The sequence below is a fragment of the Lygodium microphyllum genome, chromosome 6 (assembly GCF_053477565.2).
Source record: "Lygodium microphyllum isolate KBCC chromosome 6, Lygodium_microphyllum_v1.1.10, whole genome shotgun sequence".
In the NCBI taxonomy this organism is placed as follows: Eukaryota; Viridiplantae; Streptophyta; class Polypodiopsida; order Schizaeales; family Lygodiaceae; genus Lygodium; species Lygodium microphyllum.
The window spans coordinates 50473852-50492120 of record NC_141140.1 but is presented as its reverse complement, the minus strand read 5'-3'; the positions used below and the strand labels follow the sequence as shown (position 1 = coordinate 50492120).

Sequence of the window (18269 nt, the reverse complement as noted above, 5' to 3'; positions counted from 1 at the left end):
GACACTAGGCAGTCTAGTAGTGGACATTGTTTCTTTCTAGGCCGTTCATGCAATTCATGGCTAAGCAAGAAACAGCCTACAATGGGTACCTCGTCTTGTGAGGCTGAGTACAGGGCAGCCTTCACGACAACAGTGGAATGTATATGGGGCGTAGATTGTTGGCTGATCCACATTTACCATTGGAGGGTTCTACACCCATTCTTTCTGATAGTCGTAGTGCTATTGTAGTAGCACGAAATCCTGTGTTTCATGCTCGCACGAAACACATAGAGGTACATTAGTATTATGTCAGAGAGAGATGCTATGCAGGAGAGATCGGCTTGATGTATGTACCCGCATAGAAAAATGTTGCAGATATTTTCACCAAGGCACTACCATGCAAGAAGTTTGAGGCTTTTCGAAAGTCCTTAAACTTGTTTCCCTTTAGTGATTGATCATCCTTGTACTTCATCACATTGGCTTTGCAGGGGGCTGTTAGAATTTGCCGATTCTATGGGCAGCGCCCAATGTAATTTGTGTGGTGTGGACACTTATTAAAGTGTCAATGTAAGTTGTGTACACCTAGTGTCTTAGAAACTTAAAAGTAGTGACACTAGGCTCTAGAGTAAAATCAACCTAACTCTAGTTAGTTGGTGGAAAGCTTGTTAGGTTACCCTTGACCTAAACATAAGTTGTACTTTCACTCTATCTTTCATTTTAGCAAGTACACTCATCTCTTTTTGCTTCAGCTCACTCTTGCTGTCATTGTCTCTCCTCTCTCCATGGCTGGCTGCCATTTTCCAATATCTAGCAGATGAAGTTTGAGCCTAAGGACACTATTCAGTCTTTCTTACTTCGTGTCACATAAGTACAAGACTAGCTTCGACACGTGTTCCGCCCTTCTAGAGGCTCATTTTGTGGGGGCTATGCGCTACAAATTTCCTTTAGAGTTTGATGGAGTGGCCAATGCTTTGCGGGGTCAAATATTATTTACATGCATCAGTTTTTCAACTCATGTCCTTAATGCTGCTTGAGCATGAGATCTGTTTGTGGTTACAAGGGAGGCTTCTAGCGCAGTTTGGTTGTTTTAGTGAGGTCTTTATAGCTTTAGAGAGGGCTAACATGAAGAAGAAGGTGAAGACTCAATGTTGTCATTGTGGTAAGAAAGGCCATTTGCACAAGGATTGCAAAGAGTTAGTAGCTTCGAGGAAGAAAAAGTAGCAAAAGAAGAAGCATGATCTTGACTCCTTTGTTGAGTCATCCTCTTCCTCATACTTTTGACTTAGATCCTTATGGCAAGGCCAATGCCAAGGTGCGGACATGGTTATCTTCTTTAAACCTTGGGAAGGGCTGGGCATGCCCTCCTTTTTCTTTCTAGTATTGTTGATGTAGTCACCCGTGACGACTCTCTAGTGCTAGAGAGGGAGAGTGAGAGGGGGGTGAGGTGGGGCCAGTGAGTCTCATCTATACAGGTATACTAGTGTACAGGTTTCAAAGGGGGATGTCTTGACGAAGTCTGGCAAATTCAAATCTTGGAGCTAGTTCATGATGGGCTGTTATTTGACAGAGAGAGCGGCTTTGGCTTCTCGTTTGAGTTCATACAAGGGGACACTTTGGCGGTCTTGGCTTTAGGCTGCCATGGCTATATATGTTTAGAGGGATTTTTGATAGGATGGTCTTGTATGCTATCGCAAGACATTGTTGATAGATACAGAGATTTGTTATGACTCCTCTGTATTTTTCAAGAGTTAGTACGATCGACATCGGTATTATGTTCTCTTCGAGGCACCTTGATGGTGACTTGATCACCCTCTTGCCTTGGTATCCATGGTCCTATTCTGGTGGTTCTTTGTTGTATAGCGTATGATGAGTTATTATTATTGTATCATTGTATTGTATCAATCACCTATGATCTGAGAGAGGATGTTAGTAGTCTAGATAGCTTTTGTGTGAGTTTGAGCTTGGCTGGGTATTACTAGGTATTTTAGGTGAATCAAGTGCATCTCATGCGTAAGCTTGTGAACATGGAGTTGGATGAGTCTAAGTCAGCATTTGAGCATTTGAGTGCTTTCATAGGGATTTTGAGTTAGTTTTGCAGGTCTCTGGTTTGTCGGCCTTCAATGATAAATTGAAGGCTATTTTCTTGTTGAGACTTTACCTGATAGCTAGGAGTCTTTGGTTGTTTCACTTAATAACAACCTTGCTTAAACCTTTGATGGTGTTAGGGGCTCTATCCTCAATGAGGAGATTAGAAGAAAGTCCAGTGGAGAAAGCAATGGTTTAGCCTATCATGCTAGAGGCAGGTGAGAGAAGAGAGGTAATGCAGCAAATAAAGGCAAAAGTAGAAGTAAAAGCAAGGGCAAACAACAAGATGTTACTTGCTATCAGCGTGGGTGTGAAGGGCATAAAAAGCCCGATGCTGATACTACAAGAAAGAGCAAGAAAGAAAGAAACAGCAAGGAAAGAAAAAGAAGGATGACAAGAAAGATAATGACAGCTCAAAAGAAGTTGCAAAGGCAAATGTTGCATCTAGTGTGGTCATTGAAGAGCTTCTTGATAGTGAAGAGATACTTGCGCATCCTCATGCAATGATGTAGATATTATGGCAGCAGTAGGTGATATGCACATCACTAAAAAGGAGGTAATTAATGCCTTACTTTCAGGTCATGATGGGCTGTCCCAATCATGGATAGTGGACATCGGTGCCTCTTTTCATGTTACTCCCTCTTTGGAGTCTTTTTTTGAATACACTACAGGTTGCCTAGGCAAGGTTTACTTGGGCAACAACTATGCATGTGAGATAGAGGGTGTAGGTACCATTCACTTGGCCCTTGAAAACGGCCAAGAGCTGGTTTTACAGGATGTCAGGTATATACTTGGCATAAAGTAAAGTTTATTGTCAGTTGGGCTGCTTGATGCAAGAGGGTATTTTACTAACCTCGGTGGTGGATCTTGGAAGGTCCACAAGGGCTCTATGCTGATTGTTAAAGGTAGCAAAAGGGGGACTTTGTATTATTCGCATTATAAAGCATTACCTAGCAAGTACTTGGCTGAGGCTGAAGGTCATTAATAGATGGAACTTTGGCATAAGAGACTTGGCCATATGAGCGAGGGAGATTTGATGTAAAAGGCTCTGGTCTCGAAATTTGTAATGATTGTATATATGAAAAACATGTGAAGTCTCCTTATTACTCTGGTGTTGTTAAGAAGTCCAATACTCTTGATTTAGTACACTCTGATGTGTGCACTATGCCTGTCAATTTACATGGGGGTGCACGGTACTTTGTTACTTTTATTGATGATTTCAGTAGAAAATCATGGGTGTATGTGTTAAAGAGCAAAAAGGAAGTGTTGGATGCTTTTAAAGGGTTTCATGCTTTTGTTACCACATAGAAAGGGCTTAAGTTAAAAGCTAGAAGAATGGATAATGGGAGCGAATATGTTTCTAATAAGTTCAAAAAGTTTTGTGAGATCCATGGCATTGAGAGGGAGTTGACAGTCCCTTATAATCAAATGGCATGGCTGAAAGATATAATTGTCCACAACTAATCTCGTAGCAGTTTTGGGGAGAGGCTCTTAAAACTTCAGCTCATGTATGCAATCGCTCTTCCAATCATGCATTGGAAAATGGCATTTTTGAAGAGGTTTGGTCTAGCAAACTTGCTTCATATGACCATTTGCGTATCTTTGGTTGTAATGCCTTTGGGCATGTTCTTGTAGATTAGAGGACTAAACTAGACACGAATTCCATCAAGGGCATCTTCATGGGATATGGAGATGAGGGAGAGATGGGTTATAGAGTTTAGCTCCCTTAGGGCAGGAAGATAGTATACAGCCGAGACATAGTATTTAATGAGGCTAAGTTGCTGAAACATACCACACAAGATGACCTTGACAAAAAGAAGGTCAAATTTCAGCATGAACAGCCAGCCATTCAGCAGCCATTAGTTGAAAATTCTGCCCCTTCTGACGCCGAAAATGAGTAGCAACCCATTGTGCTACAGATAGAACATAATGGACAGCAAATAGATGCACAGGATGGAATAGGACAGCAAGAAGAACATGCTGAAAACAGGTTATAGCAGCAAGAAAATGCTGAAAATCAGCCACTTGGTGATGGTGTGAACATATGTGAGGATATAGGCCCATTGCTTGACAATACAGATCATTGGATAAGAAGGTCTACACGTGTCAGAAGGAAGCCACAAAGGTTTGAGCCATCTTTGGATTGCATTTTGTTGATTGATGAGGGTGAGCCTTTGGCATTTAGAGAGGCATAGTCATGCCAAAACAACAGAAAGTGGGAGCTTGCTATGCAAGAAGATTTGAAGTATTTGTATGCAAATAACACACGTGAGCTTGTATCTTTGCCCAAGGATAGGAAAGCTATCCCTTATAAATGGGTTAGCAAAGTGAAATATATTGATGGGAAGCCCAAGTACAAAGCGTGTTTTGTTGCTAAGGGCTATACACAGAAGGAAGGCATAGACTTCCAAGCGGTCTTTTTACCAGTGGTAAAGATGACTACGCTCCGTGTTTTGTTTGCTCTCACTGCATCCTTGGATTTATAGTTGTATTAGATGGATGTGAAGACTGCTTTTCTTCATGGTGACCTGGATGAAAAGATGTACATGAAACAACCAAAAGGTTGTGCTACTCCAAGCAAAGAGCATCTGGTTTGTAAGCTGAAACACAGCTTATATGGACTGAAACAAGCCCCTAGACAATAGTACAAAAAGTTTGATACCTTCATGCTCAGCCATGGATTTAAACGTAGTCATGCAAATCACTGCTTATACACTAAAACGGCTGATGATGGAAGACTTATTGTGTTGGTTTTATATGTGGATGACATGTTGATTGCAAGAAAGCATAAGAGTACTTTGAATGCTCTTAAAAGGTAGTTGAGTTTAGCCTTCTCAATGAAAGATATGGGGGCAACTGAACACATTTTGGGCATGCACATTAAAAGAGAGAGAGCGCAACACTTGTTGTTTCTCACATGACAAGTACATTAGCAAAGTACTTGACAGGGCTAATATGGTTGGTGCTAAGCCTCTTGGTGTGCCTTTACCGCCACATACAAAGCTTAGCAAAGCTGATTGCCCGAAGGATGATGTAGTTGCTAGTGCTATGAAGGGCATACCTTATGCATTAGCTTGCGGATCTTTGATGTATGCCATGGTTGCAACTCGCCTTGACATTGCTCATGTAGTGGGTTTTGTTAGTAGATTCATGTCTAACCTTGGCAAGCCACATTGGGAAATAGTGAAATGTAGCTTCAAATACTTAAAAGATACACAAGAGAAGTATATATGCTATGGAAGGGTACGCTAGAGTTGCAAGGATTTTGTGATTCGAACATGGCAGGAGATCTTGATACTAGGAAATCTACCACTGGGTATGTCTTTACTTTGGCTGGTGGGGCTATCTTTTGGTGTTCAAGGTTGCAAAAAATTGTGGCACTAAGTACTATAGAGGTGGAATATATTTCAGCCATAGAAACTTCTAAGGAAGCTATTTGGCTTGGTTGTTTGGTAAAGGATTTTGGTCTTTCTTCAGGTACTCCAGTGCTTGGTTGTGATAGCTAGAGTGTAGTATGTCTGGCTAAGTATGCCATGCTCCATGCACGTACCACACATAGATGTTTGGTATCATTTCATTCGACAGGTCTTGGATGATGGTCTTGTCACACTGACTAAGGTCAAAACCCAAGATAGCCTTGCAAATATTCTCACTAAGAGTCTTGTTAATTGGGTAATGAAGGTAAAAATAGATGTAGAGAGGGAGAGGTGGAGATATTCAATAATCAAGATTTAAGAAGCATAAAAGTTTAAACTTTACAATTTGAAAAAGGAAATCTTGTTTGTAGAGGGTTGATACAAGCAGTACCCTTTACTTTTTTGCACTTGCACCAATGAAAATACACATGATAGTCTTGTCTTGTAGCTTATGTCTTTGTGGTTTACCAAAGCATATACCAAACAACCAAGGACACGAATGTGTGATACCACTAGCTGCTGGCCATTTCCAAGCCTCATAAGGCGTACACTCAGCCAATGCTTTAGTGGGGGTGTGATTGAATACACAATAACATCAAGCCAAAACTTTGGGGTTAACTTATTGTGTGAAAGTGTTATGGGCATGATAAGTGCTCTTCCAGAGCGATGAGATTGCTCTGACAACTTATAAGAGAAGAATTCATAAGAGCCTTACAACTAGTATTGGCAAGATTGAAGAGCTTGTAGCCCATGACCCCTATTTATACTATAGCCCAGGAAGGTTAAGGGGTACAAGAGGATGCCACATGGCATGACTTGCACGTATGGTATGACATTCATATTGACACATGGTACCCTGACATTAGCGATAATGTAAACGTTGATGCAAATATCTTCTAGAATGTTCTAGAAACATCATGGAAACAGGGCTATCCCAACTTGCATACAAACCAAGGGCTATCCTTGCTTGGGTGTCTATTACATTACCCTCTCTTCTAGCACTGAGTTCCATGAGGAGCGGTGGTGTGCCTTTGAATAGACCTTGGCTTGGTTGTGTTGGGAATAAAGGCTCACCGTGCCTTTTTTCGGTGTTCGGGTGTGTACGCACCCTTATACTTGTACTTTATATATATATATATAATCAAAACCTAAAGTGTTCTTGTCATTGTACCAAACACTGTGTCGTGCTCTCACTCTTTTCTGCTCACTCATCCTACTCTGAACTTTGCATTGAAACTGATTTGCGTTCTATCTTGATCCTAGCCCATCTATATCAAACTGGTATCAGAGTGGGTAAGAGAGAGCTCAGGAGTGCATGAGGCCCAAGATGGTAGGTTGGGCATGTCAACATATGACGAATTAGGCGAGCGAGCTTGCGATGTGATTCAGAAGTGGTTGAGGCGTTCGTGTCTCTCGAAGTTTGAACAGGACAGACGAGCAAGTCGTGAGTTGCAAGCATTGTGGGTAGTCAAAGGCGAGTAGGAGAGAGTCAACGGACAGGTCACGACAAGCAGCACTTAACGTGAGCGGCAGTTGCCAAGCCTCGTAGCAGTTGCCAGTCCACACAGCAGTTGACGAGCAGTAGCAGGCATAACAGGCAGCAGTGGGGTTCACAGAGGGGGCCAGCGGGCAGCACATGCAACGTCTGCAGGGAGCTGCGACCAGCCCGTGACGGACAGGCGACGCGCGTTAGATGGCAGCCGGCGGGGTTCCAAGCTCACGGCGACGCTTGGCGGGTCAATGGACCCGCCAGAATTTTTCAGAAAAATTCATTTTTTTTGAAATTTCTTTTACCCACTGACGAGGTTTCGCGCGTGTAAGCACAAAATCTCAGATTTGTGCAATTTTGGCCCAGAAATATAGGGCTTCTTCACATTGAGTACTGTTCGTGAAAAATTGAGGCATTTGCGTCAGAATTGCAGACATTGTGTGCATTTAAATTGGGGATTTCGCCATAATTGTTAAAATTTTGCTCATCTGAGTGAAATTTCTCAACATTGGACTTGCAAAATTTGGGGCTTTTCTCAGATTTGAGGAATGTGATGCAGGACAAACATATTTGTCTCAGAAATTGCAGGAATTTCGTGACATTTTGTCCCCTACATTTGGGCCTTTTCATGTGCATGTGCAAATTGGGCTGAAATTTACCCAATTTCTCGACATTGATGTACATTGGACCCCGTGCTATTTGGTGCATTTGGTCATTTTATGTATATCCAGGTTGAATTCCGCGCAATTTAGACATCAATACTTGGTAAAATTTGGGGGTTTTAATGAAATTACTTTATTTTGGCAAAATTGGACAGTCCTATGCATGACAAAGAAAATGCAAATGTGTATTTGATGCTTTGAGCACAAAAATTTGGGGCTTTTTTGACTGTTCGTGTCAAATTTTATGCCCATGGGTACATGTATAACAGAAATTGCAGCTGAAATTTTGGGATTTCTCATGTAATGTGATGCACATGCCCTTGGAACAGCTATAATCAGTTGGATAATGCTGTAGCACTTGGTTTGGTGCTTTTGAAAACTTAATTACAGATTTGAAATCTGTACTTCTGCATGGTCATTTATTGCTGATTGGTACTCGTTTGTACCTTGGTCACTTGGGTGACAGTTTGGGCCTGCATTTGCTGGTTTTTTGGTCACATTTGGGCTGAAAAACATGGCTGGCAGCAATGACAGCAGTAATCTAATGCACATAAAGAAGCTTGAAGGCGCACATAACTTTGCAGTTTGGCAAAAACAGTGCTACAATATCTTGTTACAAAAGAATCAGGCAAAACTGATCAAAACCAAAGGGGCAAAGCTTGCGGACATGGATCGGGATGATTGGAATGAGTTGAATGAGCTTGCACGCTCAACCATAGAGCTATGGATTTCTGATGCCTTGCTCTTCAACATTGAAGGCTTGGATTCTGCATATGCTATATGGACTAGACTGGAAGAACTGTATGCACAGAAGAGTGCTGTAAGCAAAGTGTATTGGCTGAAAAAGCTTATGGATTTGCGTATGAAAGAGGGTACAGCAATGTCTATTCACTTGAGTGAGTTTAACTCCATTTTGAGCCAGTTGGTTGCCTTGAAGTTCATGATTGATGAGGAATTTAACTCTACTTTCTTGCTTTGCTCTCTACCAGAGAGTTGGGATACATTCAGGACTGCTATGACCAATTCTAATGTGATCCTTTTGTATGCTGATGTAGAGAGTGCTCTACTTATGGAAGAGATGAATCGGCATAACAATGCATCCAGTAAGTTTTCCAGTGCTTTGCACACTAGGGGCAGATCACAGCAAAAGGGAAAATATGGTGGCAAGGAACGCAGTAAATCACGTGGCAAAGATGTTGAATGCCATCATTGTGGCAAGAAGGGTCACTTTAAATGTGATTGCTATAAATGGAAGAAAGAGAAGGGAAAAGGCAAGAAGACAGATGATAGCAAGGAAGAGAAGAAGGACAATCAGCCTAAGAAGAGCAGTGTAAAAATTGAAGAGATGAATGAGTCACTCATGACAGTGACAATGGGAGTGATGTACTCTTTGTCTCTTCACACTTTGATGCACATGCTTTACTTGCAGATACAGATGATGCCATGTATACTTGGATTCTTGATTCAGGTGCTTCCTTTCATGTCACCCCTCATCGTGAGTGGTTTTCCGCCTATACAGGGGGTCGACATAGTGTTGTCCATCTTGGGGACAACTATGCATGTGAGATTGCAGGTATTGGCAGTGTGCAATTACAGTTTCAGCATGGCTCTGTCTTTACACTTTAGCATGCACGGCATGTACCTCAACTCAAGAAGAGCTTGATTAGCACAGGGCAGCTAGATGATGGTTTTCATACCACCTTTGGTGATGGAAAATGGAAGATCTGTAAGGGATCTAGGGTTATTGCCAGAGGTTGCAAGAGTGAAACTTTGTATCCACTTCATGTATCTAGTGTACGTGACCATGTTGTTGCCGTGACGGAGCAGCCGAGTGTTTCCTTGTGGCATGGACGGTTGGGACACATGAGTCAAACAGGAATGAAAGTGCTTTCTCGTTTGGGTTGCTTGCCTTGTCTTCGTTATGCTGATTTTGAGCATTGTGATCATTGTATTTATGGCAAACATGCACAGACGTCTCACAAAAAGTCTCTTTCTTTGAAATCTTCTTCTCTAGAGTTAGTACATTCGGATGTATGTCAAATGCCAGGATTATCTTTAGGGGGAAAGAAATATTTTGTCACCTTTGTAGATGATGCTACAATGAAGGTATGGGTTTACCCTATTCGTAGAAAGGATGAAGTGCTTGCCAGATTTAAAAAATTCTTGGCATTGGCTGAAAATCAGACAGATAAGACACTTAAGTGTCTTCGCTCTGACAATGGTGGGGAATATTTGTCCAAGGTCTTTCAGGCATTTTGTGAAAGCAAAGGGATAAAGAGGGAGCTCACTGCCCCTTATAATCCGTCCCAAAATGGAGTTGCAGAGCGTATGAACCGGACCATACAGGATAAGGTCCGTACAATGCTGTGTCATGCTGCATTACCCCATGGTTTTTGGGTAGAGGCTGTTATGATAGCCGTTCACTTAATTAATTGGTCACCAAACAAGTCTTTGGGGGGGGGGGAGTTCCCTAAGAAGCGTGGATGGGCAAGCCACCTTCATATGCTCATTTGAAAGTGTTCGACTGTGAGGCTTTTGTGCACATTCGTAAAGAAAAACACAACAAACTTGAGCCAAAGTCCTGTAAATGCATTTTCTAAGGATATGGCGACGAGGGTGAAATGGGGTATAAATTGTGGGATCCCGAGAAAAGGAAAGTAGTACGCAGCAATGACGTTAGCTTCCGGGAAGATCGCATGCACAAACAGCCTCGAAAAGACTGAGGAGGTCCATAGGGTTGTATTCCGGGGAGAAATACCTTTTGGACAGCAAAATGTTCCCATTGTACAGCAGCAAATACCTACTGTAAATGGACGTGTGAATGCAGGAAATGATGTTGGAAATGATCAGCTAGCTATTGCCCATGAAAATGAGCCATTACATGTGCAGGAACAGCCAGGACAACAAGCTGTTAATGCTGCTTTGCAGGCTGAAATGCCAGGACAGCATGCTGAAAATGGAAATTTGCAGGAACAGCCAGCAAACAATGACCATTGGGTTAGGAGATCGTCTAGGGCTACTAGGCAACATGACAGATTTGTTTCTGGTGCAAGCTGATTATGTCATGTTGACAGACTGTGGTGAACCGTCTTGCTTCAAGGAAGCAATGGACAGACAGGACAGCAAGAAATGGTATAAAGCCATGCTGTCAGAGATGGAATCTCTTGAAAAAAATGGCACTTGGGACTTGGTGCAGTTGCCTAAAGGGTAGGAAACCCTTCCATGCAAATGGGTTTACAAGATGAAGGTCACTTCTCGTTCCTCACCAAAGTACAAAGCAAGATTGGTTACAAAGGGGTACAAGCAGGAGCATGGAATTGACTTTGATGAGATTTTTCTCTCCTGTAGTCAAGATGACTACATTGAGAATCATTTTGGGCTTGGTTGCAGTTGAGGATATGGAGCTCATACAGATGGATGTAAAGACTGCGTTTTTACATGGTGATTTGCATGAAGACATATATATGCAGCAGCTTGAAGGGTTTGTTTAACAAGGGAAGGAAAAAATGGTATGTAAACTCAAAAGGAGTTTGTATGGGCTGAAACAAGCACCAAGAGAATGGTATCATAAGTTTGATACATTCATATAGTCCCAAGGCTTTCATAGAAGTCAAGTGGATCCCTGCTTGTACACCAAGAAGGTAGCAGATGACAAGCTGATTATCTTGGTTTTGTATGTTGATGACATGCTGATTGCTGGCAGGGATACTTATGTCTTGGATTCATTGAAGCAAAGTCTTTATGGAAGCTTTGACATGAAAGATCTAGGTGATGCAAATCACATTCTTGGCATACGAATACTCAGAGATAGATCTAAAGGCTTACTCTATCTATCTCAGCAGGAGTATATCTTCAAAGTTTTGCAGCGTTTCAATATGGAGGGGGGGGAAACAATTGGGGTTCCATTGCCTCCATATGTGGAACTCAGTGCAGAGTTCAGCCCTACATCTGATGATGAGAAGGCTGAAATGGCCAAGTTACCATATGCTTCAGCTGTTGGCAGTTTGATGTATGCTATGGTTGCTACACGTCCTGACATTGCCTTTGCAGTGGGAGTGGTTAGCAGATACATGGCAACCCCTGGCAAGAAGCATTGGGATGTAGTGAAAGGTATTATGAGATACCTCAAAGGCACAAAGGAGTTGTGCATCTGCTTTGGAAAGCAGAAGGCATCTGTTGTTGGCTTTACGGATGCAGACTATGCTGGTCATGCGGATTGCAGGAAGTCCACTTCTGGGTATGTGTTTACTTTCATAGGAGGAGCAGTCTCTTGGATCTCCAGGCTATAAAAGTGTATTGCCTTGTCTACTACAGAGGCAGCGTATGTAGCTGCCACTGAGGTATGTAAGGAGGCTTTATGGCTTTCACGTCTAGTGGGAGAGCTTGGTATCACAGAGTTACCTATTTTCCATTGTGATAGTTAGAGTGCTATCATACTAGCACGAAATCCTGTTCTTTCATGCAAAGACAAAGCACATACAGATGAAGTACCACTTGATTAGAGATGTACTTGATAGTAAGAGCATTGAGCTTGTCAAAGTGCATACAGATGATAATTCTTCAGACCTTCTTACGAAGGGTCTTCCAGTAGAGCGGTTTGCTCATTGCCGACAGATAATGGGAGTTGGATATATATATTTATTTCAGCCTTGTATATACCTAGACTTAGCTGATTCTTTTCTCCTCTTAAGGCACATTGCCTTTAGGTGGGAGGTTGTTGGGAAGAAAGGGCCATCGTGCCTTTTAAATGTGCTCGGGTGTGAATACACCCTTAGCACATTGTACTTTCATACATATATCTATCTAAAAACCTAAAGAGATACACTCGTCATTGTACCAAAAACGTGCTCACTCTCTACTCTGCTCTCTCGCACTCTCTTTGTCTCTTTCACTGTACGTAACGACTACTTGCCTCGATCTTCGTGCCTAACCGGTCCCTACACTCTCTACCTATAACCATCTTTTGTAGCCTGAGTTATAAAGGCATCTCATTGTGGATTAAGGGGGGGCATCCTATCATGCTTTATCCAATGTCACTTGGCATTGAGGGGGGGTGTTGAGAAGTAAGCATGTGAACTCTCCTTATATTGGAGAGAATAAGGGTAGCTAGGTGTAAATGAACTGGAGGTCAAGGGAGCAAGGGGAAACCCTAACCCTAACTTCTCTAGAGGCTATATAAACTGCCTAAAGGTCACTCTTACAGTTGAGGAGAGTGTACGAGTTGTACCTTTGAACAGCTTACTAAGCAAGATCTTCTTGTACTTGAGCTCTCTCTCTTCCTCTTGTGCACACTCTTGTGCTTCCAACTCTGAATTTCCACAAATTTGTAGTAGAAATTAGGGTTTAGCAGCAGCCTCGACAAGCGTGCTAGAAATTGGAAGCTCCAAGACTTGGATTCAACAGGGCTAAAGCTATTTTTAGCCTATTCCAGTGGAGGGACCAACAAATCATTGAATTTGGGGCATTTTCCATCTCCATCAAAGTAGGTGAATACCAATTGATTGCCCGAATCACGGGACAAATCAAATTGAAGACTTGTTGGTCATTTTGGAAAGCAAGGGGAGTTGGAATACCGAGGAGGAAGATTGGTTACAGATTCCATGGCTCTCAAGTTATGAAGGCAGCAGATGGCAATCTTATTCTCTTGGTTTTGTATGTGGACGAGATGTTGATTGCAGGCAAGGATGTTTATGCCTTGGACTCCTTAAAGCAGAGCTTACACATTAGCTTTGATATGAAGGATCTTGGTGAGGTCAGTCATATTCTTGGCATGCGTATACTCGGGGACAAATTGAAGGGTCTTCTCTATCTGTCACAGCAAGAGTATGTTACTAAGGTTTTGTAGCGTTTCAATATGGAGGGGGGAGGGGAAGCCATTGGTGTACTATTGTCTCCATATGTGAAACTTAGTGCATATGACAGCCTTGCATCTGATTATGGAAAGGCTGAGATGGCCAAGATTCCTTGTGTCTCAGGTGTTGGTATCTTGATGTATGCTATGATTGCTATACGAAGGGTCTTTCAGTAGAGCGGTTTGCTCATTGCCGCGAGATGATAGGGTTTGGATAGTATATGTGTATTTCAGCTTTGTACATATACAGATTGAGGTGATTCTTTCCTCTACCTTCAGGCACGTTGCCTTTAGGTGGGAGGTTGTTGGAAAAAAGGCTCATCGTGCCTTTTTTTCGGTATTGGGTGTGCACGCACCCTTACACTTGTACTTTATATATATATATATATATATATATATATATATATATATATATATATATATATAAATCAAAACCTAAAGTGGTACTTCTTGTCATTGTACCAAACACTTTGTGTGTCATGCTCTCACTCTTTTCTACTCACTCATACTACTCTAAACTCTGCATTCAAAGCGATTTGCACTTTATCTTGATCCTAGCACATCTACAGTTGGTTGGGTGTTGAAGATGAAATTTATGAACCTTAATAAGAGCTCTTTGAAGATATGGAGCTGGCTTTCATGTTCGTTCACTTGCATCATAGCCTTTCCAATGGACAAGATAGTGTAATCTGCCTCTTCAAATTCTTGAACCCAGGATTTTGTCTACTTCATATTCTTAGTGATCTTCAATTATGATTGGAGGCGATGGCTCTAGTATTCTTATGGGGATATTGGATGTATGATATGACTCCAAGATGAAACATGGAAAACAGGATGGATTTTCATCTATTGGGGAAGGTGGAGATGATAGGTGAGTGGATTTACTAGGCCAAGAATCTTGAAGGGTCCAAGTCATTGATAATCTAGTTTTTTTGGAGGGGTGAGAAGAACATAGATCAAGTCGAAGAGGCCAAACTTTATCTCTAATTTTGTATGATGGATGTTGTAAGTGAAGCTTATTTGCATTACTTTTATATTTTTCTTGAGCTTGTTTTATTTGTGCTTGCAACTCTTTATGAATATCAAAGTGGTGTCGAGCTAAGTATGTAGTAGCTAGATTCTTCTCCTTGATCTTACATGATTGTCTATCCTAGGGTGTTGATTATAATTAGCAAAGAATGATGTGAATTGAGTGGAGGCATGGAATAAATTATTGTATGCAAACTGAACAAGGGGTAATAGATTTACCAAATCATCTTGATGATAGTTGATTGTGGTGCATCTAAGGTATTCCTCCAAGCATTTATTCATGCTTTTTGTTTGTCCATCATGTTGTGGGCGATTGGCCGAAGAAAGATTCACTTGTACTCCCAGAAGTTTAAAGAGGTTTCTCCAAAACCTAGATATAAACTAGGGGCTGCGATCACAAGCAATATCATCAGGCGTCACGAGGACGTGAAATTTTGAGATGCTTTAATCTTGCTGATAACATTGGATTAAGTTATTAATTAGATGTGCAAGGTTGTTTAGCGCATGTGATACACATGGCAATTATTTCATGGTAACATGCCAAGGGCCTCGAGGATGCAATGGTTGTCAAAGGCAAAATTGGTGATAAGCTATGTTGATTGAGTTTTGGTGGTTAGTTTGGTATCAGATTTGATCCTAGAACAGTTGTTTGGACAATAAGTGTCAGTGGTGACACTAGAGACTAGTAATTAATATCAATCTAAGGGTCTATAGAGGTTGGGGACCATTCCGGGTTACAAATGGCCTAGCCCATTTAATTATGGATGGGCACATTTAATTTTGGGTAGGGTTAGAAGGGCTAAAATTAATTTCAGAATTATTTAATTTTGAAAATTAATTAAATGGGTGTGTAATGCTGGAAAATGGGTTTAGAAGGCTGCGACTTGGCAAAAATGCCCATGCAAGATTGAAAAACGTTTATGGAGGCTGGAGAGATGAATTTTAGTTCATGTAGGCTGAGGGAAAGAGAGAGGATAGGCTGTTGGTTTGATATTCCTACCGTGGGTGACCTTCTGGAGGTTGGAATAGCAGCAATCAACCCATCTGATGCAAGTGACATCAATTTTGGGGTCAATATGAGCTAGCAACAGGAGCGGATGGCTAACTGGCAGTTTTTGACATGCAGCAACTAATCTGAAGGGTTTCTCTATGAAGAATTCCTGAAATTTCTCTTTCTAGCATTCTCTCACCTTCTCCAATCTTTGCTTGAAGAGGGAGGGGATGGGAGGAAGAGGTGAGAGTGAGAGCTTTAGAGGCTTGAAGACCCAAGAGAGATGGGGTGGGGAGATGAATCTTCAAGAGGGAGGGGATTGGGGGAACTGGGAAGAACAATGAAGAGGGAGGGGATGGGGGGAAGAGGAGATGGGAAGAGGAGATGATGCTTGAAGAGGGAGGGGATGGGAGGTTGACGCTTGGAGACAAGAGGGTGGGGATGAGCCTCGAGGAGAGAGTGAGACTTGAGAGTGTGTGCCTAAATGAGTCCCGAGTCGAACACCTGTGCCTTTTTGCCAAACACTACTCCAAACCCCTGCGAAAATTCGCTGAAATAGTTCTGGACAGCCGGTTCGTGTCCATAGGATAGGAGGCAAAAATGCATCAAAAACATTGTACAAATTCGTACGGTACCTGTACACTAGTAATCCGTCCGTACGTCGTACCAAGGCAAATATGGCCTTGATGTAATTGTGTCTTTATGTCCTTGTGAATGAGCCTTCTGTAATTTCCCTCTTGACCTTTCATAAGAACCTAAAGTCCTCTGAGGCTTTGCTGATAATTGCCCTTAACTTCAGTTGCTTAGGTTTCAAGATTATTGAATTTTGTTGGTCATGGGCTTCATTGCCTTCTTTTGGTGTTAGGTAGGATCTTTGAGATAAAGCATCTAGCTTTTCTTGTTGGTCGCTTGGCCTATAGGTAATGATGAAGTCAAATTTGGATAGGAGAGCACTCCATCTTACTCCGCGATGATTCAAGAGATGAGAAGTCGTAAAATAATCCAGATTCTTGTGATGGATCAAGACATAGTTTTTCCAATATGTTTCCATATAGCATATGTGTACACGTATGGAAGTATGATTGGAGTATGGTTCAGCCCCATACATGGCCCTAATTTTATCTTTAAAAACCTAAAAGATAAAATATTATATACATTTTTAATCTTCAAAATTTGTAGCTTCAAAGCAGCATAGAAGATCAAACTTCGAAGCATCATAATTACAAATTACAATGTCACACAGTTACACGCAGATTGTTCACATGTTTCATGAAAACATAAAAGTGTTAGCATTCAAAAAGTAATAATAAATTTTATGTTTTGGGTGGGGGGGGGTTTTTGGGGAAGGTCAAGCATGATATCCCCAGAATTTGCCACGCTTGCTTTTCCATACCCCAGGTCTGTTAAAATTTTCACATTACAACTTTAAAAAGAAAAAAGTAAAGAATGATATTTTTTCCATACCCCACATCTGGAAACAGCTTTTTCCATGTGGGAAGTTTGCATACTCATGTGTGGGAATCCGACTATGGATCAAGATGTTGCACCTCACTTTGATGGCACATGTTTTGGGCTCTTTGGACTATTTAGACAGCAATAAACCTGCTTGTATTTTGTGTGGAGTGTATTGACCAAGTGTGCATATTTCCTCATTTACTGGGCAGTCCTTGGTGCATAGTTATTAGTATCAAGCTTCATCAGCTTGAGCCATTGCATATGGACTTTTTTCCCCATTTTTCTGACTGTACACCATTTGAAGTCCCTCCTTGTAGTCTTTCAAAAATCCACTCATGTTTCTGTGCAAGTCAATACTTACATGCAGGTGCTATTTTGCAAACAAATTTCTAATATCTTCGCTGTTGACTTAGGTGCTTGCGGATCTGTTGACTGCTTTTGCCAAAGAGAAGGAGAAGCAAATAAAGAAGGTACTTCCATTTTATAGTTTCAGACTGCTGTGAAACTTACATGGAAGGGTCGGTAGGAGTTCAGAACAGTCTTTAACCAGTTCAAATGATTACTTGAAAATCTAGCTTGTCATGTGCATGCATGTGTATTTTGTTAGAAAGTCAAAATTTAATGCCATTTCCACTTGGCTGTGCAGATAGATGAGGTGAAGGCAGAGCTTTCAAGTGCATCCTCCGCCCGCCAACATGAGGAACTTGAAGAAGTAAGTTTTTTATTTGTGGAAGCTGAAATTTCTTAGGTGAGTCACACTGCAAATGGTGCATAACGATCAAATGTTTACAATTTTTTATTTAGATGCATGTTTGGCTCTTTTACACTGTGTCACAGAATGGATTTTGCAGATATGTGATCCATAATCTGTGCCAGTCGCTTATAACCATATTTCAGAGTTAGGTAAAGATGCAAATGGTGTGGCATTTGTGCCACTCCAATTTTAACTTTGTTTAAGGTAGCTATGGATTCAGAAGCTAAATATTTTTTGAGCTGTCTTTTTGAGTAGTTCTTTGCTCATTCCACTTACAAGGTTTGCTCAATGTAAGCAAGGACTGCTCAAATTAAGATTTGAGACACACACACACACACACACACACACACACACATCTAATCTATTGTGTTAAATACAACTAGATGTATAGTGGTAGAGTCAGAAGATTGTCCCAATATTTTTACTCTTTGCATATTGTGATAAGCCCAATATTTGTAAGGGAAAGCTTTTATCTTCTCTAAATAAGTGGAGTTTCCAATCTAATTCTGTATGTTGAGGCTTTCAAGTGTCCTGAAAATGATTGATTTTTAGGGAATT

General features: G+C 41.4%; 1 protein-coding gene across 1 annotated transcript in view; it reads left to right on the top strand.

The window, feature by feature from the left end:
* Positions 1-18269, top strand: part of LOC148034544 (uncharacterized) — an 84943-nt gene that overhangs the window by 10525 nt on the left and 56149 nt on the right. The window contains exons 4-5 of the mRNA XM_087679479.1: positions 17371-17427; positions 17604-17669. Of these exons, the coding sequence (XP_087535605.1) occupies positions 17371-17427; positions 17604-17669 (123 nt within the window). The remainder of the gene's footprint in view (positions 1-17370; positions 17428-17603; positions 17670-18269) is intronic.